We start from the raw sequence: 27,138 nt of genomic DNA, 5'->3' as shown, positions 1-27,138 counted from the left end.
CGCTGTAGTATTGTTGTTGCCGCCGCTGCCATGTCGTGAAGGCGCTGTGTTTCGTTGTGAAAGCGAAACTACTTTGGTTGGCCTTCCAAAAGAGGACGATATCCGCTTCGTCATGCCTGGAGCTGATCCGTGCTGGTTGCTGAGGAAATACATCAACTTCGCTCTGTCAGTCGCTGGATCGGCTTTCACCGTGGACGAAGCGGAGTCCAGCCCGGGGTCGTCACATGTGGTTGCCGCTAGCCCGCCGGACGCTCCTTCGTCTAATCCTCCGGCCGCTTCGTTCTCAAGCCCGCCCAAATATTCAGATGTGTCCTGCGCATTTTATGGAGGACTGTTTCCAGATCCTGGTAGAGTAGACTACAATGCTGGCTGTTCTGACTCACAGACTGTAAGTACGTTTTTTATATTTAAAACTTTGGGCAGTGTAGAATAGCACTTATTGTTTGTCATTTCTCCGATCACAAATGCAGACATCGTTTTATGTTACGCTCCGGCCGGCTGCTCTGGTCTTGGCGATCCTGGCGAGTATCTCAGGTTTGGACCCTTCATCCGTGATGATAGCTCCCAGGTATTTAAAACTGTTTACACTGTCTAGCTCGTTGACGCCAATCCTGATGTCAGTGGTGAAGCCAATGATGTTGTTAGTCAACAGTTTAATCTTCTCTGCATTGATCTGCATACCATAGGATGTAGAGATCTTGTCAAGGTGCTCCACCAAGTTAGCCAGCTCTTCTTCCTTCCCTGCCAGGCCAACTATATCATCGGCAAAACGTAAGTTCATGATTGTCCTGCCGCCTATGCTGACTGTCCCCTCATGGTCTTCCAATGCATCGGCCATGATTCGTTCTATAAAGATGTTGAAGAGTGTAGGGGAGAGCAAGCAGCCTTGTCTTACTCCAACTGTGGTTCTGAACCAGTCCCCTTTGTTGCTGTTGAAGTAAACCGCGCTGGTGGCCTTATCATAGAGTTTTTTTTTTATAATTTTGATCAGGTTGGCATTAATGTTGTACTGCCTCATGGTGGCCCATAGTGCTGCATGCCATACTCTGTCGAACGCCTTTCTGAAGTCCACAAAAATGTGGTAAGGGTTTTGTTGATGTTGTAGGTATTTCTCACATATTATCCTAAGGTTGAAGATCTGCTCTATTGTGCTGCACCCTTGTCTGAAGCCCGCTTGTTCTTCAGCGATGATCTTGTCCGCTTGCGGCTTCAATCGATTCAGTAGGATCTTTAGCATAACCTTGCTTGGGTGGCTTATAAGGCTGATGGTACGATAATTCTGGCAAAGTTGTAGATTGCCTTTCTTAGGGAGGATGATGATGAGAGACTGATGGTTTGGACCATTCTCCTGTTTGCCAGATCTTGTTGCAGATATTCAGTAGAGCACTTATCATGGCATCTCCCCCTGCTTGCGTGAGCTCCGCAGGGACGTTATCCACCCCCACCGACTTCCCCTTCTTAAGCGATTTCATTGCTCCTTCCACTTCTGTGTGAAGGATGGGGTACTTGTCATTGTCGGTTGCTGGGGGGACATTCAGTACCTCTGGATCTCCTGTGGTTTCATAGCTGTACAGCTCTGAGCAGTACTCAGTCCACCTCTTTAGGATGTCCTGTTCTTCAGTCATACAATTAACGTCCTTGTCTTGTATGGTTGGTGTTCGCCCTTGCTTTGTGTTGGTCAGGTCTTTCCCCAGCTGGTATGCTTTCTTGCTGTTATTCTTCTTCAGGCTGTCTTCAATGTCCTGGCACCGCTCTTCAGTCCAGTTCTCCTTTGCTTTTATCAAGCCTTTCTTGATTGCCTGATTGACTTGCTTTATATTGCTTTGCTCCTTCTGCATCTTCCATCTTCTTCTTCTACAGCTCCCTACACTTGTCACATAGATCAAGTATATCAGCTGTGACCCAGGGCTTCTTGACGGCAATATTTGCTTAAGATTTCATTGGCTGAGTCAAACACTGCTGTGTTGAAGTTATCCACCACTGTGTCTATGTTTGTGCCATCAGCATCTAGAATGTTGAGAGCTGCTAATTTCCCACCTATCATAACTTGGAAGTCTTCTGTTATTTTGGGGTCCTTCAGCTTTTCGAGGTTGAATTTAATCCTGGTGTGACCCTGTTTCTTGATCATTTTCAAATGCAACGTAAAGGACATTGTGACGAGGTCGTGATCACTTCTGATGTCAGCTCCTGGGAAGCTTTGTGTTTCGGCAATGTTTACACTGGACCAGAAGCGCCTCTGCACCATGATGTAGTCTATCTGATTATGATGCACTCCATTTGGGCTGTGCCACGTGGTTCTTCTAGATGTTTTGTGTGGGCCTAATGTGTTAGCCACTATAAGTACATTGTTGTTAGCAAATTCCAGAAGTCTTAGGCCTCTCTCATTGGACTTGATGTTGCCATATCGCCCACATGTGCCTTTCCAGTTCTCATAAGCATCCTCTCCTACCTTGGCATTCCAGTCGCCCTGCACCACAAGAATGTCCTTCTTTGGAGTTCGGTCTAATACTTCCTGCAATTGTTCATAGAAGTCTTTTATGTCATCATTGTCGTAGTCACATGTTAGTGCGTACGCCTGTATGATGGTGATATTGAATGGTGATGCCCTCAGACGGATGGTGATAAGTCGGCTCAATATTGGGCAACAACTCATGATGCAGTTTGCGGTGTTTTTATGGATGAGAAATGCGACTCCCTGTTCATGTTTGTCATCCCTTCCACTGTATAGTTTGTGACCTTCTTGGGTGGATGTTTCTCCCATGTTTTTCCATCGTACTTCACAGAATCCTAAGATGTTCCAGCGGTATCTATTCATCTCGTGGGTGAGTTCTACCAACCTGCCTGTTTTTCTCAATGATCTCACATTCCATGTGCCAATGGTGATGTTACATCTGGCACTGATCTTGTTATTTGACAGATCAGTAGCATATTTTCCACCTCCGTCCTGGTCTGCGGCGGCAGGCGCGGCCCTTGGTAGCCCGGGTGACGGCCGAGCCGGTATGGGTTGGTTATTGGTTGTCATTATCATTATCTATGGCGTAACTAGAGCAATGTTGCATGGCGGTGTCCATCCCTCTCCATGCCACAGCCGATGACCTCCATCTAGGTAGCTCGACTTGGTCGCGAACACGTGGTCGTTGTAGTTCATCTGGGAACTCTTCTGCCCTGGCCGGTGACCTACATCGAGGTGGTTCTATGCCCAGTTCTGTGCCGCGTTAGCACCACCGCCTCACATGGTTTGGTCCGCCAGCTGAAGCGGTTTACCAAGGCATGGTGCTTGTAGCCACATGTAAGAGATTTAGAGGATGGAAGGGGACCAGTGAAGCCATCCACCCGAAGACGCAGCATGCCAGACATCAAAGGTACTACCCCTTTCCAGAGCCCCCTATGCCCCATATTTAGATTTAAAGGGGTGCTATTTGCTGTTTGAGCATAAAAAAGATCTGCAAAGTTACAAAGCTCAAAGTCCAATTCAAAAGGAGATATTTTATTTAACAGAAATCACTTTTCAAAACTACAACGAACGACTCGTTTGGACTACAACACATATTTTCCGGGATTTGTGATATCACAAATATCGATGAATGGGACGAGACCTGGTTGAGCTGCACTAGAGAAGGCAACGAGTGTTATCACTATGTAGGAGACACGCTAGCTTTCCCAAGGCAGACGAACTTAGAGTGGTTACAATCATCTGGGTTTAAATCATGCTCAAATTGATTTGATTTTGACAAAATACACTGAAGCTCGCAGGCGGCTATGGTAAGGTGCGTGTCATTTCCCGACCAGGCGCAGAGTGCTGCCAATCACAGCCCACACTGGCCCAGCTAACCAATCACAGTACATTTCGTATTTCAGAAGGCAGGCCTTCATTTGATACAGGAACTATTCGAGCCGTTCGTGCCAGACTGGGGAGAGAGGTGTTGTAATAATGTAAAATATGTGAAAAAATAATGTGTTTTTCGAACAACCTAGTATGAGAGCCTGTTCTAGTACACCTCCAAAACAAAATCAAGACTTTGTAAAAGAGCATAATAGGACCCCCTTTAAAATACTGTAAATGTGTTTCTATTGAATTAAATAACTTGAGGTTATTTTTTTGTGTGGCATTAAATCCATAAATGTTACCCAGGACAAAAAAAAAAAAAAAACATTTTATAATAACTTTCATTAATAAATCATTAACAAACATTATGTAATGCTTAACGGATCATTAGTTCATATATATTCACATATCTAGAAACGTGAAATAATGTGCTTGTCAATGTTTACTAATAAATGTATAAAACATTACCTAATAATTAACATTTCATGTAAATTAAAATGCTTACAAATGTCATTAAACTTCTAATTCATATGATCATGCACATCTTGAAAATCTACAAATGATGTTTACAGATGTTATACAATGATTAAAAGCTTTTGTTAATGCACAATACCTTTGCTGCTGTTGAGGTGTGATACGGGTAGGGTTAGGGACAGGCTTGTTTGTATGGGTAAGTTTAAGGTTGGGTAAGGGGTCAACAAGTGTACAGGGGTCAGTTTGATTACTATAAGGGAACACGATTCAATCTGTTTATATTGTTTTGGTAAACGATAAATGAAGTATTTTCTTGACAATTTGTTACAACATTTACAAATGATGAATAGTCTCCACTTTAGATTGGTACTGCAAAAACATGAACAAATTATTAATAAATTATTTGTAAAGATGTGAAAATAGGGTGAATTCAGGTCATTTGGGACACTTTTTGCCATCAAAATGACTGCTCATAAAGGTACTAATGATTAGTAAATGCTTATAAACATTTACAATTGATTAATAGTCTCCACTTTAGATTGGGTACTGCAAAAACATTAACAAATAATTAATGAATGATTTAAAATGTGCAAATAGTAGAAGTCTACACAACAAACAAAGACCAAATATATGACCTTTACAGACTGTGATTATGACTTAACATGAATAGTTTGTGAAGTGCTTAAAATGACTAAGCTATATTTTCACAACATTTGTAAATGTAAAAATGAGCATTAGCTAATATGTGAAGTGAAGTTTAATGACATTTGTAAGCATTCAAAAGTACATTAACAAATAAGCTTGTAAATATTGTATAATTTCTATTAAAATAATTTGTAGATTTTTAAAACGCATTGAAAGTTTAATTACATTTGTAAACATTAATGAATGATCCGTTAAGCATTATATAATGTTTGTAAATTATTTATTAATTAAGCTTTTAATCATTTTAAACCATCTGTCAAAATCATTTGAAGATTAAAAGAAAATGCATGATCATATGAATTGAAAGTTTAATGACATTTGTAAGCATTTCAATTTACATTAAATAATGTAACATAATAATCTGTTAATCATTTGGTAATGTTTAATAGAGTTCATTAGTTAACATTGCACATTATCTAATTTCTAGATATGTGAATATAAAGTAATGATTAGTTAAACATTATATAATGTTTGTTAATGATTTATTAATGAAAGTTATTATAAAGTGTTACCAACAGGCCAAGTGGAACCAGAGTATGGAACATCAACCAATTCATATGACGACATTGACATTGTAGACGTGATTTGAGAAATCTTATCATTAAAATAATTAGCGAAATTCTCAGTGACAGATGCCTCAGGAAAAAGGTTGACATTTGGATGGAGAGCAGACTCAATGGTAGAAAATAAAATATTTGTCTTATGGCCGTTTTGTATAATTAACTCTGAAAAGTATCTACATTTTGCAGCCTATATTATGCAGCAGATAGATAGATAGATAGATAGATAGATAGATAGATAGATAGATACATACATACATACATACTAAATAATATAAATGTATTAATAAATGTTTATTAAAAACATTTTAAATATATTTAATAAACATGAAATATATTGTCATACATAGCATACTCAATGTGAGCCAAAATATAACAATTTTATATGATTAAAATTATTGCTACATTACTGCTGTTAATATGAATGAAACAATACGCTACATATTGTGTGAGGTTTAATTGTGTATGGAAATGCTTACTACACTTCTGAAGGTGTACCATCTCTTATTTTGTGCTTATTAAAAACCAAAATGCCACAAAAAGCATAATATATAAGAGCATTATAAAACTTTTTGTCTCGTATTCCATAAACTAAGGGACTCAAACAACGAGGCAAGATCAAAAACAAAATGAAATTTGAGTACCTTACATTCACAAATAGCATGAAATCTACTTTCCATAAAGGCATTTCTATATAAGGGGTTATAAGCTGCATCATAGACAGAAGCAGCTGAACACCATGGAGGATAACAGTTTTGAGACCCTTATTTGTGGAGTTCTTCCTCTCGGAGGAGGAAGATCTGGCCGCCAGTATAATCTTGAAGTAAGTGGAGACAATAATACACAACATCATGATGAATAAGAGCTGCAGACTTGTCGCTCTCATGTCTGCCAGCCATTTTACCTGTAGCATGATCTCCACACTACACACAACATATTGGTGAAAGACACCAGGAGGAATATAAGCAAAAGAGGCTATTAAAACAAACAATGGAATGACAAAACTGACACTCCATATGACGAGAAGCCCAATGAAGGTGTTTTTAGGGGTGGAGATGCTGGAATGTCTTAAAGGCATACATATGGCTACATAGCGCTCCAAACACATGGCTACAAGAGTCATGGGTGAACAAACATAGAGCAAAAACATAAGTGTACAGAAGATATAACAAGGAATTATATGCACAGGGTACTGGTAAAACGACCCCATGAGGGTTAAATCAGTCAACAGCATAAGAGCAGAGTCAGCAAAAAGAGTCTGAGCAAACAGAATATAGCGTGTTTCCCTGAAGGTCTCTTTCTTCAGAAAGGTGAAAATCATCAGTCCGTTTACATACAGAAGAATCCCCACTAATACCTGCACAACCAAAGGCTTCTCATTAATTGCTTTCAAATTAAATGTGCTGCTCAAATTGTTGTTTTCGGTTAAGTTCATCTTGACAGCAAAAATAAGCCATAAAAAACTCAAAGTCAGAAGGTGTAAGTTGTGATGTACCTCAAGGCAAATAGAGTGAACCTCCTAACTCTCTCCTCCTCCCTTTGTGCTGTTTTTATAGAGCTTTAGATGGGCTGAGCCTTATTTTGTTGACAGACAGTCATATGTCATCAGTGCAGATGTTTCTATGATCTGAATACTAATTTCATCATTTGGGATGATTCAGACAACAAAATGATAAAATATTAGATTTAAAGATAATATTGTGTGTGGGTGTTTTTTTAGGCCTGTAGCAAATTATCTCTAAAGGAAAATTATTTTTAATTAAAAAGTATGAATTATTTATATCAGCTGCCAGTAGTAACTAGTAGTGCACTCTATCTGCCATGTGCCTTGCGCCACTTTATCTATCTTTTTTTTTAAATGTCCTTATTTGTATATTTGTATAGTTTGTATTTTATATATATTTAAATTGTATTTATCTGTATTTTTACGTTCTGTATTTTACGTTTTTACGTTTATCTGTATTTTACGTTTTTACGTTTACTGTATTTTTATGTTAGTGTTTAGTGTTAACTGTATGCAAGGGTCTGAGAGTTACTCAATTTCAATTCTCTGTATGTATGTGCTGTACATGTGGCAGAATTGACAATAAAGCAGACTTTGACTTTGACTAACTATAGCAGAATTAATATTACAATCAACTAATTTTTTCGTCCAGCGAACATTCAGTGTAATTTCATATAAATTCTTAAGAAATGATATTTTGTGGCCATGGAAAATAACTTGCCTTCAGTACTAATGCATTAGAGCATATACCGCAAAAAAAAAAAAGAAAAAAAAAAGGGGGCGGGGGGTATAAGTGAATGAATGAAACCGTTAGAAACCAGAGAATGAAGCTATGGAAAAGCAGTTAGTTAACCACCTGAGGGAAAAATCAGTGCCTTTTTACAAAGTGGACTACAGCTTATACTAAACCTCTGTTTCATGTAGTTAAAGGTACGATATTTGCATGTTATGAGGAGGTGGTATGAACCAATGGATGGTGGACTAAACAAGGGTAATTTTGATATCAAACACATTACCAGCTACATTATGTAATAATTCTATCATACGGCGTGCATAAAACAGTATAAAACAATACAAAAGGCATTATACAAAACAGCAGTGGTACACACAATGTTCTGGGAATGTGCACATTCATTCATAGAAAGGGGCAGGTTTCCAGAGAACCTCATGGTTTGCCTGTTTTGTGAAGAATGTATGTGGTTTATTTGTTACGTATGACAAATGTTAAAGGGGTCATATGATGCGATTTCAAGTTTTCCTTTCTCTTTGGAGTGTTACAAACTGTTCGTGAATAGATAAGATCCCTAAAGTTGCAAAGACTAAAGTTTCAAACCCAAAGAGATATTCTTTATAAAAGTTAAGACTGGTCCACGCCCTCCTAAAACGCCTTGTTTAAACACGCCCCCACATATCTACGTCACTGTGTGGGAAGATTTGCATAACGCCGTCCAAATGTTCACACAAAGAAAGAAGGCGTAACTTTATTGTTGCTGCCATCGCCGCCGCCATGTTGTGAAGAATGTATGTTGTGAAAGCTAAACTATTTTGTTTGGCCTTCCAAAAGAGGACACGACTAGAAAACAGTGGTTAAGTTGTATTTACAACACTGTTCCAGAACAGCACTGGATAGCTGGCCAATCAGAGCACACCTCGCTTTTCAGACCGATGAGCTTTGTAAAAAGAAACAATAATGTACAGAAACAATAATGTACAGTATGTGGAAAATAAAGTGTTTTCCACATACTGTACATTAAACCGCATAAACACATTTCATTCAAGTGTTAAACATATTTTTTTTATAAAAATGTTTGAGCAGTATTTCTTCCAACAGGGTTGACAAGGTTTTCAACGGTTTTTCAACAGGTTTGACAAGGTTTTCAAAGGTTTTTCAACAGGGTTGACAAGGTTTTCAAAGGTTTTTCAACAGGGTTGACAAAAGCTTTTCATTTTAGGTAATTGATTTTATTTAAGATTATTTTATCCAACATCTAAGTTCTAACATCTAATAACAACCAAGCAAAAACATGGTAATTTATCTCCAATATTTACTAAAATATCCATCATGGGAAACCATAGGCTATGATACACTGAACGACATCAATTTTCACTCTTGTAAATTTTAGTACTTACAAAGAAATGACAAGTAACATGCTGAAGTTCTTGTAGTAGAAAGACTAGGTTTTCAAAGGTTTTTCAACAGGGTTGACAAGGTTTTCAAAGGTTTTTCAAAGGTTTTTCAACAGGGTTGACAAGGTTTTCAAAGGTTTTTCAACAGGGTTGACAAAAGCTTTTCATTTTAGGTAATTGATTTTATTTAAGATTATTTTATCCAACATCTAAGTTCTAACATCTAACAACCAAGCAAAAACATGGTAATTTATCTCCAATATTTACTAAAATATCCATCATGGGAAACCATAGGCTATGATACACTGAACGACATCAATTTTCACTCTTGTAAATTTTAGTACTTACAAAGAAATGACAAGTAACATGCTGAAGTTCTTGTAGTAGAAAGACTGAAATAAAATTTTCTTGTACAACATACTCCAATAATCTTTGTTTTATTTACAATTTTATTATTATTATTTTATTTTTTTTTAAGTCTGTTTAAAAGTAGTTCGCATTCAGGTCTTAATGGGAAATGTTATTGTTGTTGATTCATTTAATTTATTCACCATCTTTCATATATGTCACAATGTTTATTTGAATGAACAATCTATTGACAATTTGCTTTGAATTTGCTATAAAACAGTTTGGACTAAAATTCACCTCTATGGTGTCCATTGGTATCAATAGACTGTATAGACTTTAAGGACTAGTGTAACTGGGGAAATAAAGGCAATGATGTAACTTCATGAGAAATACAGTATGTATCCTATTAAGAAATAGATTGGAAATCTACATTAATGTCGGTTTTAGTACATCAAGTTGCCACTAGAGGACGTAATCACCAAATACATCTGTAGAGGCCCTTAAACCCAACATTCCTGTAGCCTACTATTAACGAAACAAAAATCATCATATCCCCCGCCCCATCCCTTGCTAATAAAGGAACAGTTCTCACACAGAAGGCGACGAACGGTGAAGAAATACTCTCAGTCTCATGACATTTCTGTTACAAGTTTATTTTAGAACACTGACGTATACAGAGATGTGTCTGAACCCACATAGAGAAGGGAAAAGGAATCTACACCTCTATCTGCAGCATCAAATTCACTACACAGTGCTTCAAAACAGCATCTCTATGCTGAAACAAAGAGAAGAACAAAAACCCTACAAGGCTATAATACAAAATGTATACACAAAACAAAGTAACAATAATTGGGCACCTTTTAAAAGTTACACAAAGAACTGGTGCTGAGGTAGACAATACAATAAAGTAAAACACAACGAATGTAAAACCATTTCGACACCAAGAACACGGTCTTGTCACTAGAACAAGGCAAATGGAGCGAAAATGGCCGTTTGGTCCCACGTGGATCCTCAGTCCGAGTATTAATTTGTGTAACAATGGCACAAATATGGGCGCACTGAGTGACATGGCTACTTCCTGTCTGAAAGCAAAGTAAAACACAGTGATACAGCGGCAGGGATGCCAAGTTTTCACTTAAATGCTGACCTGTAGATTTATTGCTTGTGGCGACCGAAAAAGAGGTTACAAAACTAAACATAGTATCCATAATGACAAGGAAAGTGTAGGTGTTTATCCTAAAATTGATATCTATGATGTTCCGTGAGGAAAAGGAAAGGCATCCCTGACTGCCTAAGAGCACAGTTCATATCAAGGTGACTTTGCATAAAGACACAAATACAGGGCAGATGGTGTATCAAATCATTTACAGGGTGTCTGTCAGAGCACCTCGTTGTTGCTAACCGGTGCATGTATTTAACACTGAAGAAGTCGACCACATTGACGCACACTGCACACACAAGGACCAGTACAGACCGTATATGTGACTAATCTTACAGTGAGCGGTGAACACGATACAAACACACAGATACAGCTTTACTTTTCATGTCTTACAGGTCGCTTGTGCTCCTTGACCTACAGCTCTTGGCATTAGTTCACTCACAGTCATTGTATACTCGAAATGTGGAATCATCATCATCATCATCATCATCATCATCATCATATGAACTGACACCCAGCAGCAATGACTACAATACGTTTTTACAAACATCTACTACTTTTATATGTTTAACATTGTAAAATAAGCACAAGAAAACAATTTTCCATGCAAATCAAGAACAAGCACAAATGCAAACGATACTGTAAAAATATTCGCCTCACTCAAAATGAAAAAAAAAAAGAAAGAAAAAAAAAAAAGAACAGGGGTCGCACAATACCCCGTACAAAAATACAACATATTCCCTTATCAAAGTGCCGCATTTGGCTCTTGTCGAGAGATTTATTTTCACAGAAAATCACCTATTTGTTTTTGTTTTCTAGCGAACTTTTCCACGTAACTGCACGCATCTCTGATGACTTACCGCTTGAATAATTTTCACATAAAAACATCATTTTTATTCACATTGTTTCAAGTTTATCCCCTCAAGTATCTAATAACTAAACATTTTCTCAACGCTATTCTAAAATCATCTAGAATGTATGCATCTACCCTTTCAGGATGAATACGTTTTATCATAAGGAGTGTAAATATAATGATGAACGAACCGAGTTGTTGTTTTTTTATTAGTGAATGGAAACATAAGAGTGGGTGTAAATGAAAATGCTGTGCTTTTGCTTTAGTGCAAAACTGAGAGCAGAGGTAGCCCTGAAACTGATGGCCGAGAGGCAGATATGCACACTAGTACTATGCTTAACGCTAAAATACCACTGAATAATTCACAGACCCAGACGGAATCAGCATTTAAGATGTGGTCACATTAGCACATTTCAGAATCGTTTCATAAGCAAAAAGGGTCCATTGTCAATACTGTAGTGATGGGTGAATTTTATATGAATGCATATGTTACTTATATGAAAACTTATGATTTTTAGAGAATAAACATAAGCATGAAGCGGTGAAAGAGACACGAGTTAATCTGATAGCGTTGCATTCAACCCTGCACCAAAGCAGTCTCTCATCGTGTCGCTGGTTAGCCTCTGGTTTGCCTGTGCGCGTTCATGTGATTTGGAGGAGGTGTGGCTTTGGAGAGTGATTTGCAGGGAGGGTGGGATCTTATGCATTAAAAGCTAGCTTGCTATTGCTAGCCTCTCCGAAATCACCTACCCTACCTTTAAACTCGTTGTGAAATCTGTGCAATTGGTAATGTTCTCTCTCATATGAAATTCCTGATCATTTGGATTTTTTTTTTTTGAAGTGACTGGATTTCCAAACTGATCTCATGAGAAAAGGTAACTCTTTTACGAGGTGACAATTTCGCATGAATGCATATGATGTGATTCATATGAAAATGTGCGATTTAAAAAATATATGAATTTGAACCTGTTGTGAAATCTGCGAAAATGGAAATCTTTCGCCCTCATGTAAAATTCCTGATCATGTTGATTTCTATTGAAATGACTGGATTTCGAACCTGGTCTCATGAGAAAAGGTAACTATTTAACGAGGTGGTGATTTCTATGAATGCGTATGATGTGATTCATATGAAAATGTGCGATTTAAAAAAAAAAAAAGGATGATTTTGAACCTGTTGCGAAATCTGCAAAAATGGAAATCTTTCGCCCTCATGTAAAATTCCTGATCATGTTGATTTCTATTGAAATGACTGGATTTCGAACCTGGTCTCATGAGAAAAGGTAACTATTTAACGAGGTGGTGATTTCTATGAATGCGTATGATGTGATTCATATGAAAATGTGCGATTTAAAAAAAAAAAAAGGATGATTTTGAACCTGTTGCGAAATCTGCAAAAATGGAAATCTTTCGCCCTCATGTAAAATTCCTGATCATGTTGGTTTCTATTCAAATGACTGGATTTCGAACCTGATCTCATGAGAAAAGGTAACTATTTTACAAAGTGGTGATTTTGCATTAATACGTATGATCTGTTTAATATGAAAATGTGCGATTTGTTTTTAAAAATGACGATTTTGAACCTGTTGCGAAATCTGCAAAAATGGAAATCTTCCGCTCTTATGTAACATTTCTGAAAATGTTGATTCCTATTGAAAAGACTGGATTTCCAACCTGATCTCATGAGAAAATGTAACTATTTTATGAGGTGATTTTGTAGGAATTTGTACAATCTGATTGGTGCAGAAATTGATGATGTTTTGAAAAATACGTAAGCATGAAGGTCCACCCCTAAACTTAACCGTCAATGGGGCGTAAGCAGAGTGTTCAAAAAGTATAAATGAGATTGTACAAATTTACACCAATTGGTCACCAATTTGCCAAAACATAAAATAGTTACGTATTGTCATGAGTTAGTATTGCGATTTTGCTCGTTGAAATTCGCCAAACAAAAAGGCCTTTTTTTTAGTAGTGCAGAATACATTTAAACATAGTAAAATGCCTTAAATGTAAAGTACTACAGTCTTATTGATAGATAAAACATTTACCAATTAACCAAAACATAAACACATAAGGGGCAGCAGATATATAGAACGTTGCGAACAAACGTTCCAATTTTCTCTTAAATTTCTCTCTGATTCCGTGTGAGCCTGATGATGTGGCATTCTAAATGCGTTGCACAGCTCTTAAACAAAGCTCAGCAGGAAATGAGAGACAAAGACTAGTACAAAAATAAATCTAGCATGTGAGGTAACAAAATTAGGCAATTCAAGTAAAACGCTCGAACAGAGATGACAGAACACAAACTAAAACGGCGAGCTAACTACAGGTATCCTCAGCAGAAGACTGCAGAAACATATACTGCATTGCGGTTTTTGAATGTAAAAAATAATCTCTTTTTAATTCATAATTTGATTTATGAGTACGATATTACCATTTCATTAGACTAAAATACCTGCAGTTGCAAAACTGTGATTGTGTCATGTTACCATGTGAACAAAAAAAGAAATCAACTGATATGCTGTACTATTTGGTGTGAAAGTGACTGAAATGAAAGCAAATCGCAGAGATTCACCTCTCTGGCTTATGCAGAAATGGTGCTGAAAAAAAAAAAAAACGGGCCTCTGAAACTCTGAAAGTGCAGTGTAGTTATTTAAGGTTGAATAAATGTCCCTAAACATCCACTACAGTTGCTTGGCAGCACAATTTGTATGTACCACTGAGAAAAGCTGTTTTGTTAAGCACTTTATTATGCTTTAAAGAAAATGACTAATGGGTCCAACCCTGTGCATTTCCTCGCATGCGTTTATAAAAAAAACCCATGAAAATTGAGGACCAGAGAGCCTAATAATGAACTTAAGGGAGCATTTTACTAAAAAAGGGCATAATTTCATTCACTAATGTGTTTAGCTCCTCTGTTTCATTATGTGTGTATTTTTTCAGCTTTGGTCCATGTTTTTATTTGACTCAGAATAGCTCCATTAAGACTCCATGAAATCAAAATAGGAGACTTTGAGTCCATGTGTGTTAGCTTTGAGGTTGCTAGCGTATTCTAAACATTGGCCTTTAACGGATATGCATTTAAAAGTATGGTTGTGATGTAACTAAAGCCTACTGGATGATCCCTATGACAGATTTCATGGGGTCTTAAAAATCTATGGCTTATGTGTTGTCCATGGAGATAAAAAAAAATTACGGGAATCCTTATTTGAATAAAACATTACAAGTATGACCATGCAGTGAATTTCTCCGATCAGCAGGGTGGAATGCAGACAAATGGATTCTCGTCATAGTGGTGGACTGTACTACTAACACTTTCTCAGAATTCACATCCCTTTATCATATATAACATTTCCATTTCATAAACATTTGCTAGTGCAGTTACATCCTAAAAATGTGCACAAATGCATGTCACAAACGAAAGGTCAAAAAAATCCACATCACATTTCATTACTTTGACCACGCCCCCTCACCGTCTTTGGCCTGGACCAAAAGCAAACCTTCAGGTGAAATGTCCTTGGGCGCATCTTGCCACTTTCTCTTTCGGTTTTGTCGGCCCATCTCACACGTAGCAGAGGTACAGGTAGGTCTTCTCTATCCTCCAGTCTGGGGGCACGTCCTCGGGCTTGTGGGCCTTTATGTGCTTCTGCATGGACGAGAGGCTGGGGCAGTACTCCTGGCAGATGGTGCACTGGTAGGGAGAAGCGCCGTTGTGGGTACGCAGGTGTTTGATCATGGCGGAGTAGTCCCGAGAGCGCTGGTGGCACAGTTTGCACTCAAACGGCTTCTCACCTGTGGAGAACATGTACAGAACATTTCAAACTACCAATAATGTGAAAATGACAGAAACAGCTGTGTTGATTAAAGACGGCATGAAATGGGAATCACAGCTCATTTTACTTCCATGATATGATGGATAATGTTCGAATTTATTCCAGGGTGATTATTTTTAACTAAAAGTAAAACTAAAATCATAAAAAAGATTTTCGCTACTTAAAATAAAATAAACATTAACAGTAAAAATAAATAAAATAAATGGTAACTGAAAAAAAAAAATATATTAAAAATGACAAAAATACACAACAAATTAATTTGTCATTATGTAAATGTTAAACATATATAAACTAGTAACTATATATGAAATATAAATAATGAAATGATAAAAATTAGTAAAACTAATTAAAATGAAAAGTAATTAAAAATAAAATCAGAAATTCAAAATACAACTAATAAAAACTATTCACAAAAAAAGAAAAACTATATAATAGTATAACAGTGATATTGAAATAAAATAACTAAATATAAACTAATAACTATATATAAAATAAAAATAATGAAATTATAAAAACACAGCAAAACTAGTACAACTAATTAAAAATAAAAACAGAAAATATACATATAAAATCTAATTCAAAATACAACTAATAAAAACTATTACATTCACAATAAAAACTAAGAATTAAATTCTTGAAAATAAAACCTTTTAAGCAGTTCCCTTTATGTACCATTTCTTAGAAAATGTTAAAATAAATTGAATAAAAATAAAAATATATGAAACAGCCTCACTGCTTATTATTATTTGAAAAAAAAAAAAAAAAAAGATTTGTCTGTTAAAGTTAAGAAATTATATCGCAGAGAAACCCCTGCAGACACTCAAAACTGTGACAAGGTCAATAAGACTTAAAATATCAGACAATTTGACCTTTTTGTTTTAATTAATAATTCATGATATTTGTAAAACATACTTTTACCTTGAAAAATATATTTAAAATCTTAATAACTGAAAAAATAAATGATGGGCAATGTAAAAAAAGACTGTCCGGTACTGATGAAAGATTATCATGACAGCAACAGGTTCAAGATTTCCCATACTAGCTCTGCTTCCTGTCTGATAAGGTGGAGTTAAGCTGCCACCTGCTGTCCAGGATGGGAACGACAGATATGTAGATCCGTGGGTGTGCAGCCTGCCACTGAGCACAGCAAACCGAGTATTGATCCACCATTGACAGCAAGTGTAAATGTCAGTGATTCTCCGACTGGTTGTGTGAAGGAGCAGTGGCCTTTCAGCCAAGAGTTTCTGCTCTTGTTATCTTCACCTGCCCGGTCTCGTGGCCGCAGCCCCGCTTGACACAAAGACAGCAATTATTTGACAGGCCTGCTGATAGGTTTGCTTCAGCAGCTGCCTTATTGAGGGCCAGAGAGCAGCAGCAATCAGCCTGTAATTCCAGCTCAGCCGAAAGATTTAATATGCCACCGTGGCGAGACCACGACAGAACAAAATAGATACAAGGAATTTAATATAGTGTGGACCTGAAAATGTCAAGATCTGAATTCTTCAGGTGTAAAACTGCAGCCTTGTAGCGTAATACAATTAATTTATCATCTTATAAAGCTGTTGCCTTGTTTTATTATATCATATTTGCTAGAAGGCACCACGCTGGCTCAGCCGTGTCAAAGATCTCCAACCTGGAAGAGCAGGTCAATGTGTTCCCGGTGTGTATCTATTAACCTGTGAGCTTCTACGGCTTTGGGAATTACTGCTGAAGTGAAGCGGTCATCAGATGAGGTAAGAATGTGGCTGACCTGTGTGGATGCGGTAGTGGGTCTCCAGCTGGTGCTTGAGGCTGAACCTCTTGCCACAGCCGTTACATTCATAAGGCTTCTCTCCGGTGTGGATGCGCTTGTGACCCTTCAGAGTGCTCTCGTCACGGAAGCAGCTCCCGCAGAACTCGCACTCGAACGGGTGGTCACCTGCCGTGCAGAGAGACAACGATAAAGTTCTTAATCTGAATGCATTTTTAATTGGGAGATTCTAGAAAGCATTTGATTGGAGAACAAGCAGTTTCCCATACTGCTTTTCAGTAGAAGAGAATGGGAATGAATAATACATAAAACAGAGAGCGGGACCAGTGTAGTGTGATTCACGAACAAATGACTCGCATGAGCCAGTTCTTTTTAGTGAATCACAACCATACTGTGCTACCAGTGTAGTCTGATTCAGGAACAAATGATGCTTATGAGTCGGTTCTTTCTGATGAATCCAAAACACACAGCACCACAGCCCCTTCTTTTTATAGGCATTATTTTGATTATCACTTTACTTTATTATTGTAATTGCATTTTTCCTCTCTTTTGTTTCATGGTCCTGGGCAGATCAAAGATTTTGTTGTTGTATATAACTTTTTTATACTTTGTCATGTTTTTGTGCTGGCAAATAAAATAGATTTATCAAAACAAAACAAAACAAAACACAAAACAAAACAAAACAAATGCAAAAATGGACAGTAATCAAATAAATCAGAACTAAATAAAATAAAATAAAATAAAAAGATTGAGTCTGAATTACTGTACTGAATAATTTATTTAGAATTAGCAAGATTAACCATACTGTGCTACCAGTGTAGTCTGATTCAGGAACAAATGATGCTTATGAGTCGGTTCTTTCTGATGAATCCAAAACACACAGCACCACAGCCCCTTCTTTTTATAGGCATTATTTTGATTATCACTTTACTTTATTATTGTAATTGCATTTTTCCTTTCTTTTGTTTCATGGTCCTGGGCAGATCAAAGATTTTGTTGTTGTATATAACTTTTTTATACTTTGTCATGTTTTTGTGCTGGCAAATAAAATAGATTTATCAAAACAAAACAAAACAAAACACAAAACAAAACAAAACAAATGCAAAAATGGACAGTAATCAAATAAATCAGAACTAAATAAAATAAAATAAAATAAAATAAAAAGATTGAGTCTGAATTACTGTACTGAATAATTTATTTAGAATTAGCAATTTAGAATTAGCAAGATTTAATTTATTATGCAAAAATAGACAATAATCAAATAAATCAGAACTAAATCAAATTGATCAGTGTTAGTGTTATTTTAGCATTAATTATATACTATTATAATCTTCATTAATATTTTGAATGATCTTATACACACACGTATATGTAAACTAAATGCAAAATAACTCAATATTACATATATTTTATTTATAATTTTTTTATTTTAGTGTAAGTTTTAATAATTATTCATGCTTTTGTAATTTTGTAATTTTTTAGTTTCATTTGTATTTATTTCAGTAGTAGTTTTAGTCATTGTAGAACTTTAAACATATTTTATTTCCGTTAGTTTTATTTTCAAAAAGTTTAAGAATAACAAATTGAATCAAATAGGAATCACATCAAATTTAATCAAATCAAGAGCTTCCTATAAACTAGAATTGAACTGAATCTTTATCAATACCCAGCTCTATGTGTACATGGTTTCTAGCTGGTTAAAGCTGGTCATTAATTGTTCCAAATTGGTTTAGTTGGTTGACTAGTTGCACTCCAAGCCGGTGGGGTCTTAAGGCAACCTGTTTGAACTGGTTAACCACATTTCAAAACATAACTTAAAAAAACATAACTTAGTCTGGTATGACCTGGATTTTCCAGTCAATCCCTATTAAACAAGAAGACTAACATTTCCTTAGTGATCACAAAGAACTGTTGTATCGACACAGCTTGTAAATAAAAACAGGAAGAGAGTTGTGCTCAGATGACAGAGTTATTAATATCGAGTAAACATCACAAGGTGCTGAAAGGGAATCATCCAGCACATTTCTCTCCGCCGGCTGTTCTAATGTCAGTGATGAGTACGAGTCTGATATGTAGTGACTTCAAACGCCGGCCGATTGCTAATTGCTTTCCCGCTCTGACTAACAGCCCCTCATATCATTTCCTCAGACAGCAGCGGCATATAATGCTCGCAATATTTAATACATTTCAGCCCGGGCGGCGTGGTTTTAAAGTCATCGGTGGTGACCTATGCTCTTCATTATCTCCCTGTCCAAGTGCTAGCCGTGCTCGGGAATAAATTGCATCTCTTGTTATGTTCCGTCATGCTCCGACTTAAACCCTCCTCTTAAGAGACAATGCAGAAATTCCCCGAGCACGTTCTCTAAGCCAATCACAACCCGCCATTCACATTCAAATACACTTCTGCCGGAGATGAATGGGTTTCTATCTGGGCCGAGAGAAAAATAAAAGCAGACTGGGAGAGATGAGATCCCTAGTGAACAGATATGAGATTATAGATAGAGTGGCAGACTTTATGCATCTGTATCAACTTATCCGATGCACCTTCTGAAAGCCCTCCAGCCTGTCTGTCATTAAAGTTAATTGCCCAGAGGCATGCAGCAGGCAGGCCTGACTCACAACACCACAGGCATGCTAAAGCGCTAACGCCGTCTACTGCGTGTGCATTCTGAACACGTCACTGACTACACATTGGAGGAAATATCCACAGGTATCAGCTTCGGTGCGTTTCCACATTTGAAAGTCTATTATTGTGCAGACAATGTCGAATTGGAAGTTAAACGCGGTGTCAAACGCACAAGAAAGTGTTTATTGACGATGGTACATTTTAGCTTACAGTGAGTTTTACATAAGCATTGTTAAATATTGAATAAGCCTGACAAAATGGCTTGAAAGTCAAGGCCGAACAACCTGCAGAGACTGTCTGTGCCATAAGCAATGTGAGCTTTGTGCTCTGTACCATCAAACACAGCTGTGAACATAGACAGCCGCCACTGTCTGCAAATGGCCTGGCAGTGAAATGGAGAGCGAACAGGAATGGCATATTAATGAGAACAGGCTACATGTGCAGAATGAAGAGAGGAACAACTGGAGACGCACGCAGCCCATTGTTTGATTTGTCCCTCGCATTGTAATTACAATGCAGATGGTATGAAATATACAGGTGGATGTTGCAGGAGCCCAGGTATTACTTGTTTACGTCTAAGGTTCTTTTTATTTATTAGTTATGATTTTGTTGTTGCGTCATGAAATATTTTAGCTGGAAAGACTAGTAGAGCTGATGATTTATGCTGCTTAGTGCTGGTAGATCAATATCAATGTTGTTTACGAGCCAAATGCCGTTTTTTTTTCTGATGACGCTGACTAACCAAGAGAGGATTTTGGTTAAGCTAGTTAAGAAGCCGGGTAGATGCTACACTCTTATAAATAAAGGTTCTTTATTCACATTGATGGTTTAATAAACAACCTTTAACATACATGGAATCTTTCCATACAAAAAGGTTCTGTCTAGTGGAAGAAGTTCTTTAGATTTTTACAGTGTTCAAAACATGGTTCTATGAAGAACTGTTTACTGAAAGAGTCTTTGGGGAACCAAAATTGGTTCTTTTATGGCATTGCTGCAAAAACTATTATTTGGAACATAATAGCATCCAAAACACAACATATACTGACATGAACAGTTGTACGCTAATTGGATTTACACCTACATCTCAACAAGATCTTTTTAATTTCATGCTTTTTAAATAGCATTTTCGATTAAATAGAGAGCAAATTGTGACCTAAAAAACAAGTCAGAGACCTTCAATATGAACTCAAATATTTCTCATTAAATTCTTCCAAAATTGATGTCTGTTTTCCACATAAATGCTTATCGCTCTTACTGTATGCAACAGTTGTCTCATTTCTTTCTGCTTTTTATTTTAGGATAAACATCTTAAGACTGTTTATTTAAATGAAGTGCACCTAAGATCATCAATGAGTCTCTTAGGCTTTGAAAGGATTTCTAAATTGCTCAAATGATAGGCTTTTGTCTTTGTTTTTCTATTGATATGTTCTCTACAGTTCTTACACATTATATGTATGCATATTTGCATTGTTTTGACCGTTCTCTGTAGATCCCATCTTATTGCACATCACAACTGGTCGATTATGTACAATGCCTGTATGTTATTGGTCAGACTACTTTTCAGGTATTACCTTAAACAAGTATGAAATCAATAGGAAAACCAAGGCAAAACTTGGACATTTTTGACAATTTAGAAATGAACTCTTGAGATGCGGTCCAAACACCACAATTTCAGTAAGTTTATACTCACGTCTGCAAGCTGTTTAAAACCTCCTGCAATTCAAGTACAGAGAAATCAGATTTTGCTTGTTGAAATAGCTACAGAAGTTGACATTTACTCAGACTCCGTTAGGAACGTCAGAATGTCTTTTCAGATGTTGTTCTGGAAAAACTCATGTACCCTGCAGTCTGTGGCGAGATGGAGTGCATACGTAATGCCTCGACTCTTTAAAAAAACAACCTCACTTCATTTCTGGCCCCTCTTATCAAAAATTTACATGTTGAATCTAGACTTGAACTGCCTCTGACAATCTTACTGGTATTTCAGGTCAGACAGAGAGAGCAAAAGTGAGAGAAAGATGCACTCTTGCAAGTAAATGGAGTAGGGGCAATTTAGTGCTCTTTCTGTTCACTGCCAGACCAGACAGATTCAATCATCGCTGTGTGCCTAGTTATGAAGGAAAAACAGAGATAACTGTTAAACAGGCTTGTACAAAGTACACTGATATAGTCTGTTCTAACAAACTGTAATGGATGTTGATTTATATTTATTCAATTTCTAGCTAATATTTGCTTGAGCATGCTTATATTTTGTAATCCTACCTGTTGCACTGAAAATAATCTCAGTGCCACCTTACCAAACATCCTTCTTCCACCTAAATTTCCTCTTTTTGTCATCGTTATTGGGTCATTTGATAATTCAATTCTCACACTCAGAAATTATCATAATGTAGAATGGTAAAAAAGGTCAGGTTTGACCTACTGTCTGTAATAGAGGGGCTTGACTTATGCTTAAAGTTTCCCTGAAGGAAACTAAGGGGAGAAAGAGGGAGGTAAGGTAGAGAAAGAGACAAAAGACTGTCAGAAGATAGTCTGAGCCTCAGATGGGCCGCCCACAGACTATAGGGAGACCAAGTTTTGTTGACAAGTTACCACACTGCTCCTCCTGAACTGTTTGAAACTTTGCCACATCTCAGCTTGTGGTCCGTTTGCCCTTTTCTGCATTACATGGAGGTGTGAAGCTGTTAATGTGCTTTTAGATGACTCGGATATTGGCGGTGGGAGGGATGTTCAGGTAAAGCTCACCTGTGTGCGAGCGAAGGTGGCGTTTGAGCGCCGTGTGGCTCGGGAAGGTGCGCTCGCACTCGCTGCAGACGTAGCTGCGCATGCCGGCGTGAATCTCCATGTGCTGCTGCAAAGCCTTCTGGGTCTGGAAACGCTTCCCACATAGGAGACAAAACACTGCCATGTCTGAGCCTTAAGATGAGAGACAAAACGAGAGGTGGTTTAATTAGTGTTTAGTGCAAAGAATGCAGAATTTGGATTTCATCCATTTTGTTGTTAAGTACATTTGAGCAAAATGAATGAATAAGTCTATGTGTTTCATAATGGATGGGGTTGAAGAGACTTAAATGTATCGTCTTAGTTTCTCTTTTCTCCACAACAAAAAAACAGTGCTTTCAGTATCTATGGACAATCAATAATGTATCTTTCAAGTAAAGCTGTCTCTAATTTAAAATCTTTGTGAAAGCCCAGTGTTGGGCTCGTGAACAGCAGGCTGAGATTGACTTCTCACTCAATCAATCAGCATTTACGACAAAGCTCAGAGTAAAAAAAAGCATTAGTGCCTGAGACACATAAAAATGAACCTCTACACTTCACTGACAGCTCGTCTGTAATGTGAGTTTGTTGTAAATGTACTTAGACAAGTTGCCCGATTTCTCTTCCATTCTCTCCAAGTTTAAGAGCCGACATTGATTACGAAGGGCCATTCAGGGGCCGGGAGAAGACATTCAACCTTGAAAACTTTTTGAGTAAGATCAACGATACAAAAGAAACAAGTTTTAGGACTATTGTTATTAAAAAAAGAAAGAAATTTGCAAGAATGTAAAAAAAAAAGAAACATTTCAGATTCTGCAGTTTTTCTAGGTCACTAATCAAATGTAATGATCATGAACTCCTTTGTAAACATGGCAAGATGTTCTTGGTTTGATAAAATAAAATTAAGTTATAATAATTATATAATAATAATTATTATTATTATTTGAAATACTTAAATTCATGAATATTTTTCAGGTGTCCTAGCAGGCTGTTATGCTAAAATTTATTCAATTAAAAAAGAATGCAAAAAGGAAGCAGTTTCATGGTCTATTTTGGATGCCAGTCTAGCTCAAGGATAACAAAAAAAGCAGAAGAAAACCATTCAAGGCAAACCTCGCTGTGAAATACTGCAGAAATACAAATGATGACACATTCTTGAGCTTCATTATATCAGACACATAACAGATATTTGTGTTGTCAGCTCTTTTCAGAAGAAAAAAATAACCGAGGCAATCCAGCACGGGCAAAAATATATGAGACAACTGTGGTAAAGAAAGAGAAAGCACGAGGGGAAGAGAGAGAGGGAGCTTAGCTTCACTACTGTTTAATGTCTTTAGGAATAATTTACCTCTACAATTCCAACTATTTATACCATCACTCAGCTCCTCTGAGAGCATCCCCCTGCTTTTATTTTTCCTCATTCTCTCTCTCTCTGTCTCCTTCTGTCTCCCTCGTTCTCTGTGTCTAGCTCCCAGCAGAGCTTTAATGGTTCTGAAGTGGCTGACAGAGTAGCTTAAGCCGGGTGAATAGGGCTGCTAATGGAGCCAGCACCTCTCTCAGAGTGAGTGTCAGAGACTCGGCTCTCCTCAGCAGCTGCTCTGCTCTGTTTCCCACAGACTGCAGAGCTGCCCGCTACCCACACTACACCTCATTCAGATGCACAACAGGAGAAAGAGCTGTGTCACTCGCTACTCCAGTACGTCAAAATGATGAGAAGATTGTAAAACAGTATGTGTTTTTCAACATAAAGACATCAGGGTTGGGCAAAATACAGAATTTAATCATCGTCTCACTTTCAGTTCATGAATGGGAATGTGAACTGCACTGCCTACATGCTATACCATTCTGAATTGGAATTTCAATTGGAAATACAGGAAGAGGAATTTAGTAAAATGCAGTAATACAGTTACGACAAGGGAATTTCATTAGTTTTAACACGTTTTGTGATTAAAAAGTAACATGTTTTCCAAAAAAATATTAAATAGCATGACTATTTTCAACTTTGATAATAAAAAGAAATGTTTCTTGAGCAGCGAACCAGCATATTAAAATAATTTCTGCAGGATCATGTGACAATGAAGACTGGAGTAATGATGCTGAAAATTAAGCTTTTCATCACAGGAAGAAATTACATTTTAAAATATATTCAAATAGAAAGTAGTGATTTAAAATTGTAATATTATTTCATAATATGACTGTATTTTTGATCAAATAAATGAACATATAAGAGACTTCAAAAACATTGCACAATCCTACCAACCCCCAACTTTTGAACAGTAGTATACATATAAAATAAACATAAAAACTTTTTGGATTACGTTAAATAATAAGAAAACCAAATATAATGCTTTTTTTTTTCATAAATACAGCCTTCAGACTAATCAGAATCAAGTATTCCAGAGAGCCGTGTAATAACTCATGAATTTCTGTAAAAAAATGTTTTATATCTCAGCTTTTAAATCTAACATAAGATAATATATACTGTATGCTATGATATGACACATATGGGCTTTCAGAGATGAAGAAAGGATAAAATGGAGGGTAAAAGTCGAAGTTGGGAGGTTTGGCTCATTGTGTGGTGCATGTGAGTGGGGTCAGAGGTCAGGAGCGCAGAAGGCAGATGTGAGACGTGAGAAAGGACCCACCTGTCCCAGAATGCAATGACGAGAAAACAAAAATATAATTGAACGCTGTAAAATAATCTCCAGATGAGATTGAGTTGAGATGTTTCTTACATAAATTCTGATTATACTGTTGTGTGGATGTAAATAATTTAGTACAAACAGGTAACTCCATGTAATTTTTGCCAGTTTTGCCGAAAAAAAATAATTCAAACGCTCCAGTTAATACTTAAAAACGCTCAAGTTAGTTTATTACTTAGGCTTAATCTTGATTAAAAGTAATGGCAATGCAAACCAACACCACTAATGAAGAAAAACTCATCATCTATTAACCATTTGGTCTAGACATGGAGCTCAAAAGGCCATGAAGGCATGTTTTTCTCTGTTTTGTCTAGGATATTCCTTTAGCCCTGCTTATGTAGAATTAATGAAGATACACTCTCTTGAAGATAACACATTAATCATAAAGCACGCTTTAAAAATTCATATAAAGCACCGGCTCCTATTTCACATGCAGAGCCAGAGCCACCTTCCCACATCACACCTGAACTTTAATGTCAAAACTTCATTTAAACAGATTAAACGGCATTATGCGGCGGAGAACATCTTCGCCTTTTAAAACGAAAATACACAAGAAGCCGAGACCGCCTGTTCTGGCCCAATATCATTTACAATGGAAAGAGAGGCTGCATGCATCTCGACGATTCTTACAAATCCCCTTTAATCAGATATGAGAGGAACTGAGACGAGAGCGCGGGGGGAGGATGAGCATTAGTAAACACAAGGCTGTTCGGTGCTTCATTGGCATTCGAGTGGGGTTAGAGTGCTGCATTTAAAATGCTGCCTGATGAGGACTACAAAATCAAACCATTTGTTACCACTATTGAGGAGCCTGCAGGCAACAGGCAATTAAATTGGAATTAGTGCAGGGAGATCAGATACAGATGATTCACACACAGAGAGGGGGAGCTGTCAAAGCCCGAGTTTCATTTCGTTTGGAGGGGACAAATACTTCAAGAGTAAACACATTTATCCCTCTGGCATGCAAGCTCACCGGCCGCAGCGAATATAACTCTGCCATGATTCCGAACTGGATACGATTTACTAACATGGATTGTAAATACAAGAAACAAACATGCGTCTCAAGAATAGAATAAACACATCATCATTGGAATGACTGCGCTGGCTCCAAATCAAAGCTGCAGTGTAGCATTTTTACAGCACCAAATGAGAAAATAATGTCCCCTGTCTGCCACAGTTCGGGCCTAAGGCGCTCTAATATACCTGGAATTGGCATTCCCATCATCTCAATGGCAGTTGCTCTTCTGGAGCATGTAGATTTGGATGTATATGGTTGGATTTCTGCCAGCTTTGCTTCATGGGCATTTTGGAAGTTTGTTTTCAGTGAATCACCTGAGATGTAAATGTCACATGATAGATAACAGAATATTCTGTCTGAAAACCAAAATGTAAAACTGTTTATTTATTAATTAATTTATTTTTGCCCGAATGACACAGTGATAAATAATCATTAGACTACTATGAAAATATGCATTTTATTATTTCCATAAAATCAGATTTTAAAATAACAATATTATAATAAAGAAATAACTAATATTTTTTATGTTTATTTTTATACACACTACTGAGAAAGTGTGGGATTGGTAAGGTTTTTTTTTTAATGTTTTTGAATTAAGTTTCTTATGCTCACCAAGGCTGCATTTATTTGATCCAAAAATACATTAAAAACAGAAATATTGTTAAATATTATTACAATTTAAAACAACCAATCTCTCTTTCAATATATTATCAAATGTAATTTATTTCTGTGATGGCAAAGCTGAAATTTCAGTCTTCAGTGTTCAGTGCACTTGATCCTCAACAAATCATTCTAATATGCTGATTTGAGGTTATATATTTATATATATATATAGACACACACACACACACACACACACACACACATATATATATATATATATATATATATATATA

At 36.9% G+C, this 27,138-nt stretch overlaps 2 protein-coding genes across 3 annotated transcripts in view; both read right to left on the bottom strand.

The window, feature by feature from the left end:
- Positions 1-6,043: 6,043 nt before the first annotated feature.
- LOC107701410 (olfactory receptor 51G2-like) lies at positions 6,044-7,219 on the bottom strand. Its single transcript, XM_016503407.1, has one exon. The coding sequence runs from the start codon at positions 6,998-7,000 to the stop codon at positions 6,044-6,046; it is 957 nt and encodes a 318-aa protein (XP_016358893.1). The 5' UTR covers positions 7,001-7,219.
- A 2,959-nt stretch (positions 7,220-10,178) lies between these two features.
- LOC107701406 (zinc finger and BTB domain-containing protein 16-A-like) overlaps positions 10,179-27,138 on the bottom strand; it is a 64,202-nt gene continuing 47,242 nt past the window's right edge. Inside the window, exons 5-8 of one of the 2 annotated variants that reach the window (XR_001635640.1) lie at positions 22,508-22,678; positions 17,137-17,304; positions 13,137-15,345; positions 10,179-12,932 (exon numbers count right to left, since the gene is read on the bottom strand). Coding sequence is in view for 1 of the 2 variants with exons in the window: in XM_016503402.1 (XP_016358888.1) it covers positions 15,116-15,345; positions 17,137-17,304; positions 22,508-22,678 (569 nt within the window). In the remaining variant the exon portion in view is untranslated. Of the gene's footprint in view, positions 15,346-17,136; positions 17,305-22,507; positions 22,679-27,138 lie in introns of both variants that reach the window. The other variant, XM_016503402.1, reaches the window with a different exon arrangement.

The sequence above is a fragment of the Sinocyclocheilus anshuiensis genome, unplaced genomic scaffold (assembly GCF_001515605.1).
Source record: "Sinocyclocheilus anshuiensis isolate Anshui unplaced genomic scaffold, SAMN03320099.WGS_v1.1 scaffold1906, whole genome shotgun sequence".
In the NCBI taxonomy this organism is placed as follows: Eukaryota; Metazoa; Chordata; class Actinopteri; order Cypriniformes; family Cyprinidae; genus Sinocyclocheilus; species Sinocyclocheilus anshuiensis.
The sequence above is the reverse complement of the archived record's forward strand: the minus strand, read 5'-3'. Positions and strand labels throughout refer to the sequence as shown.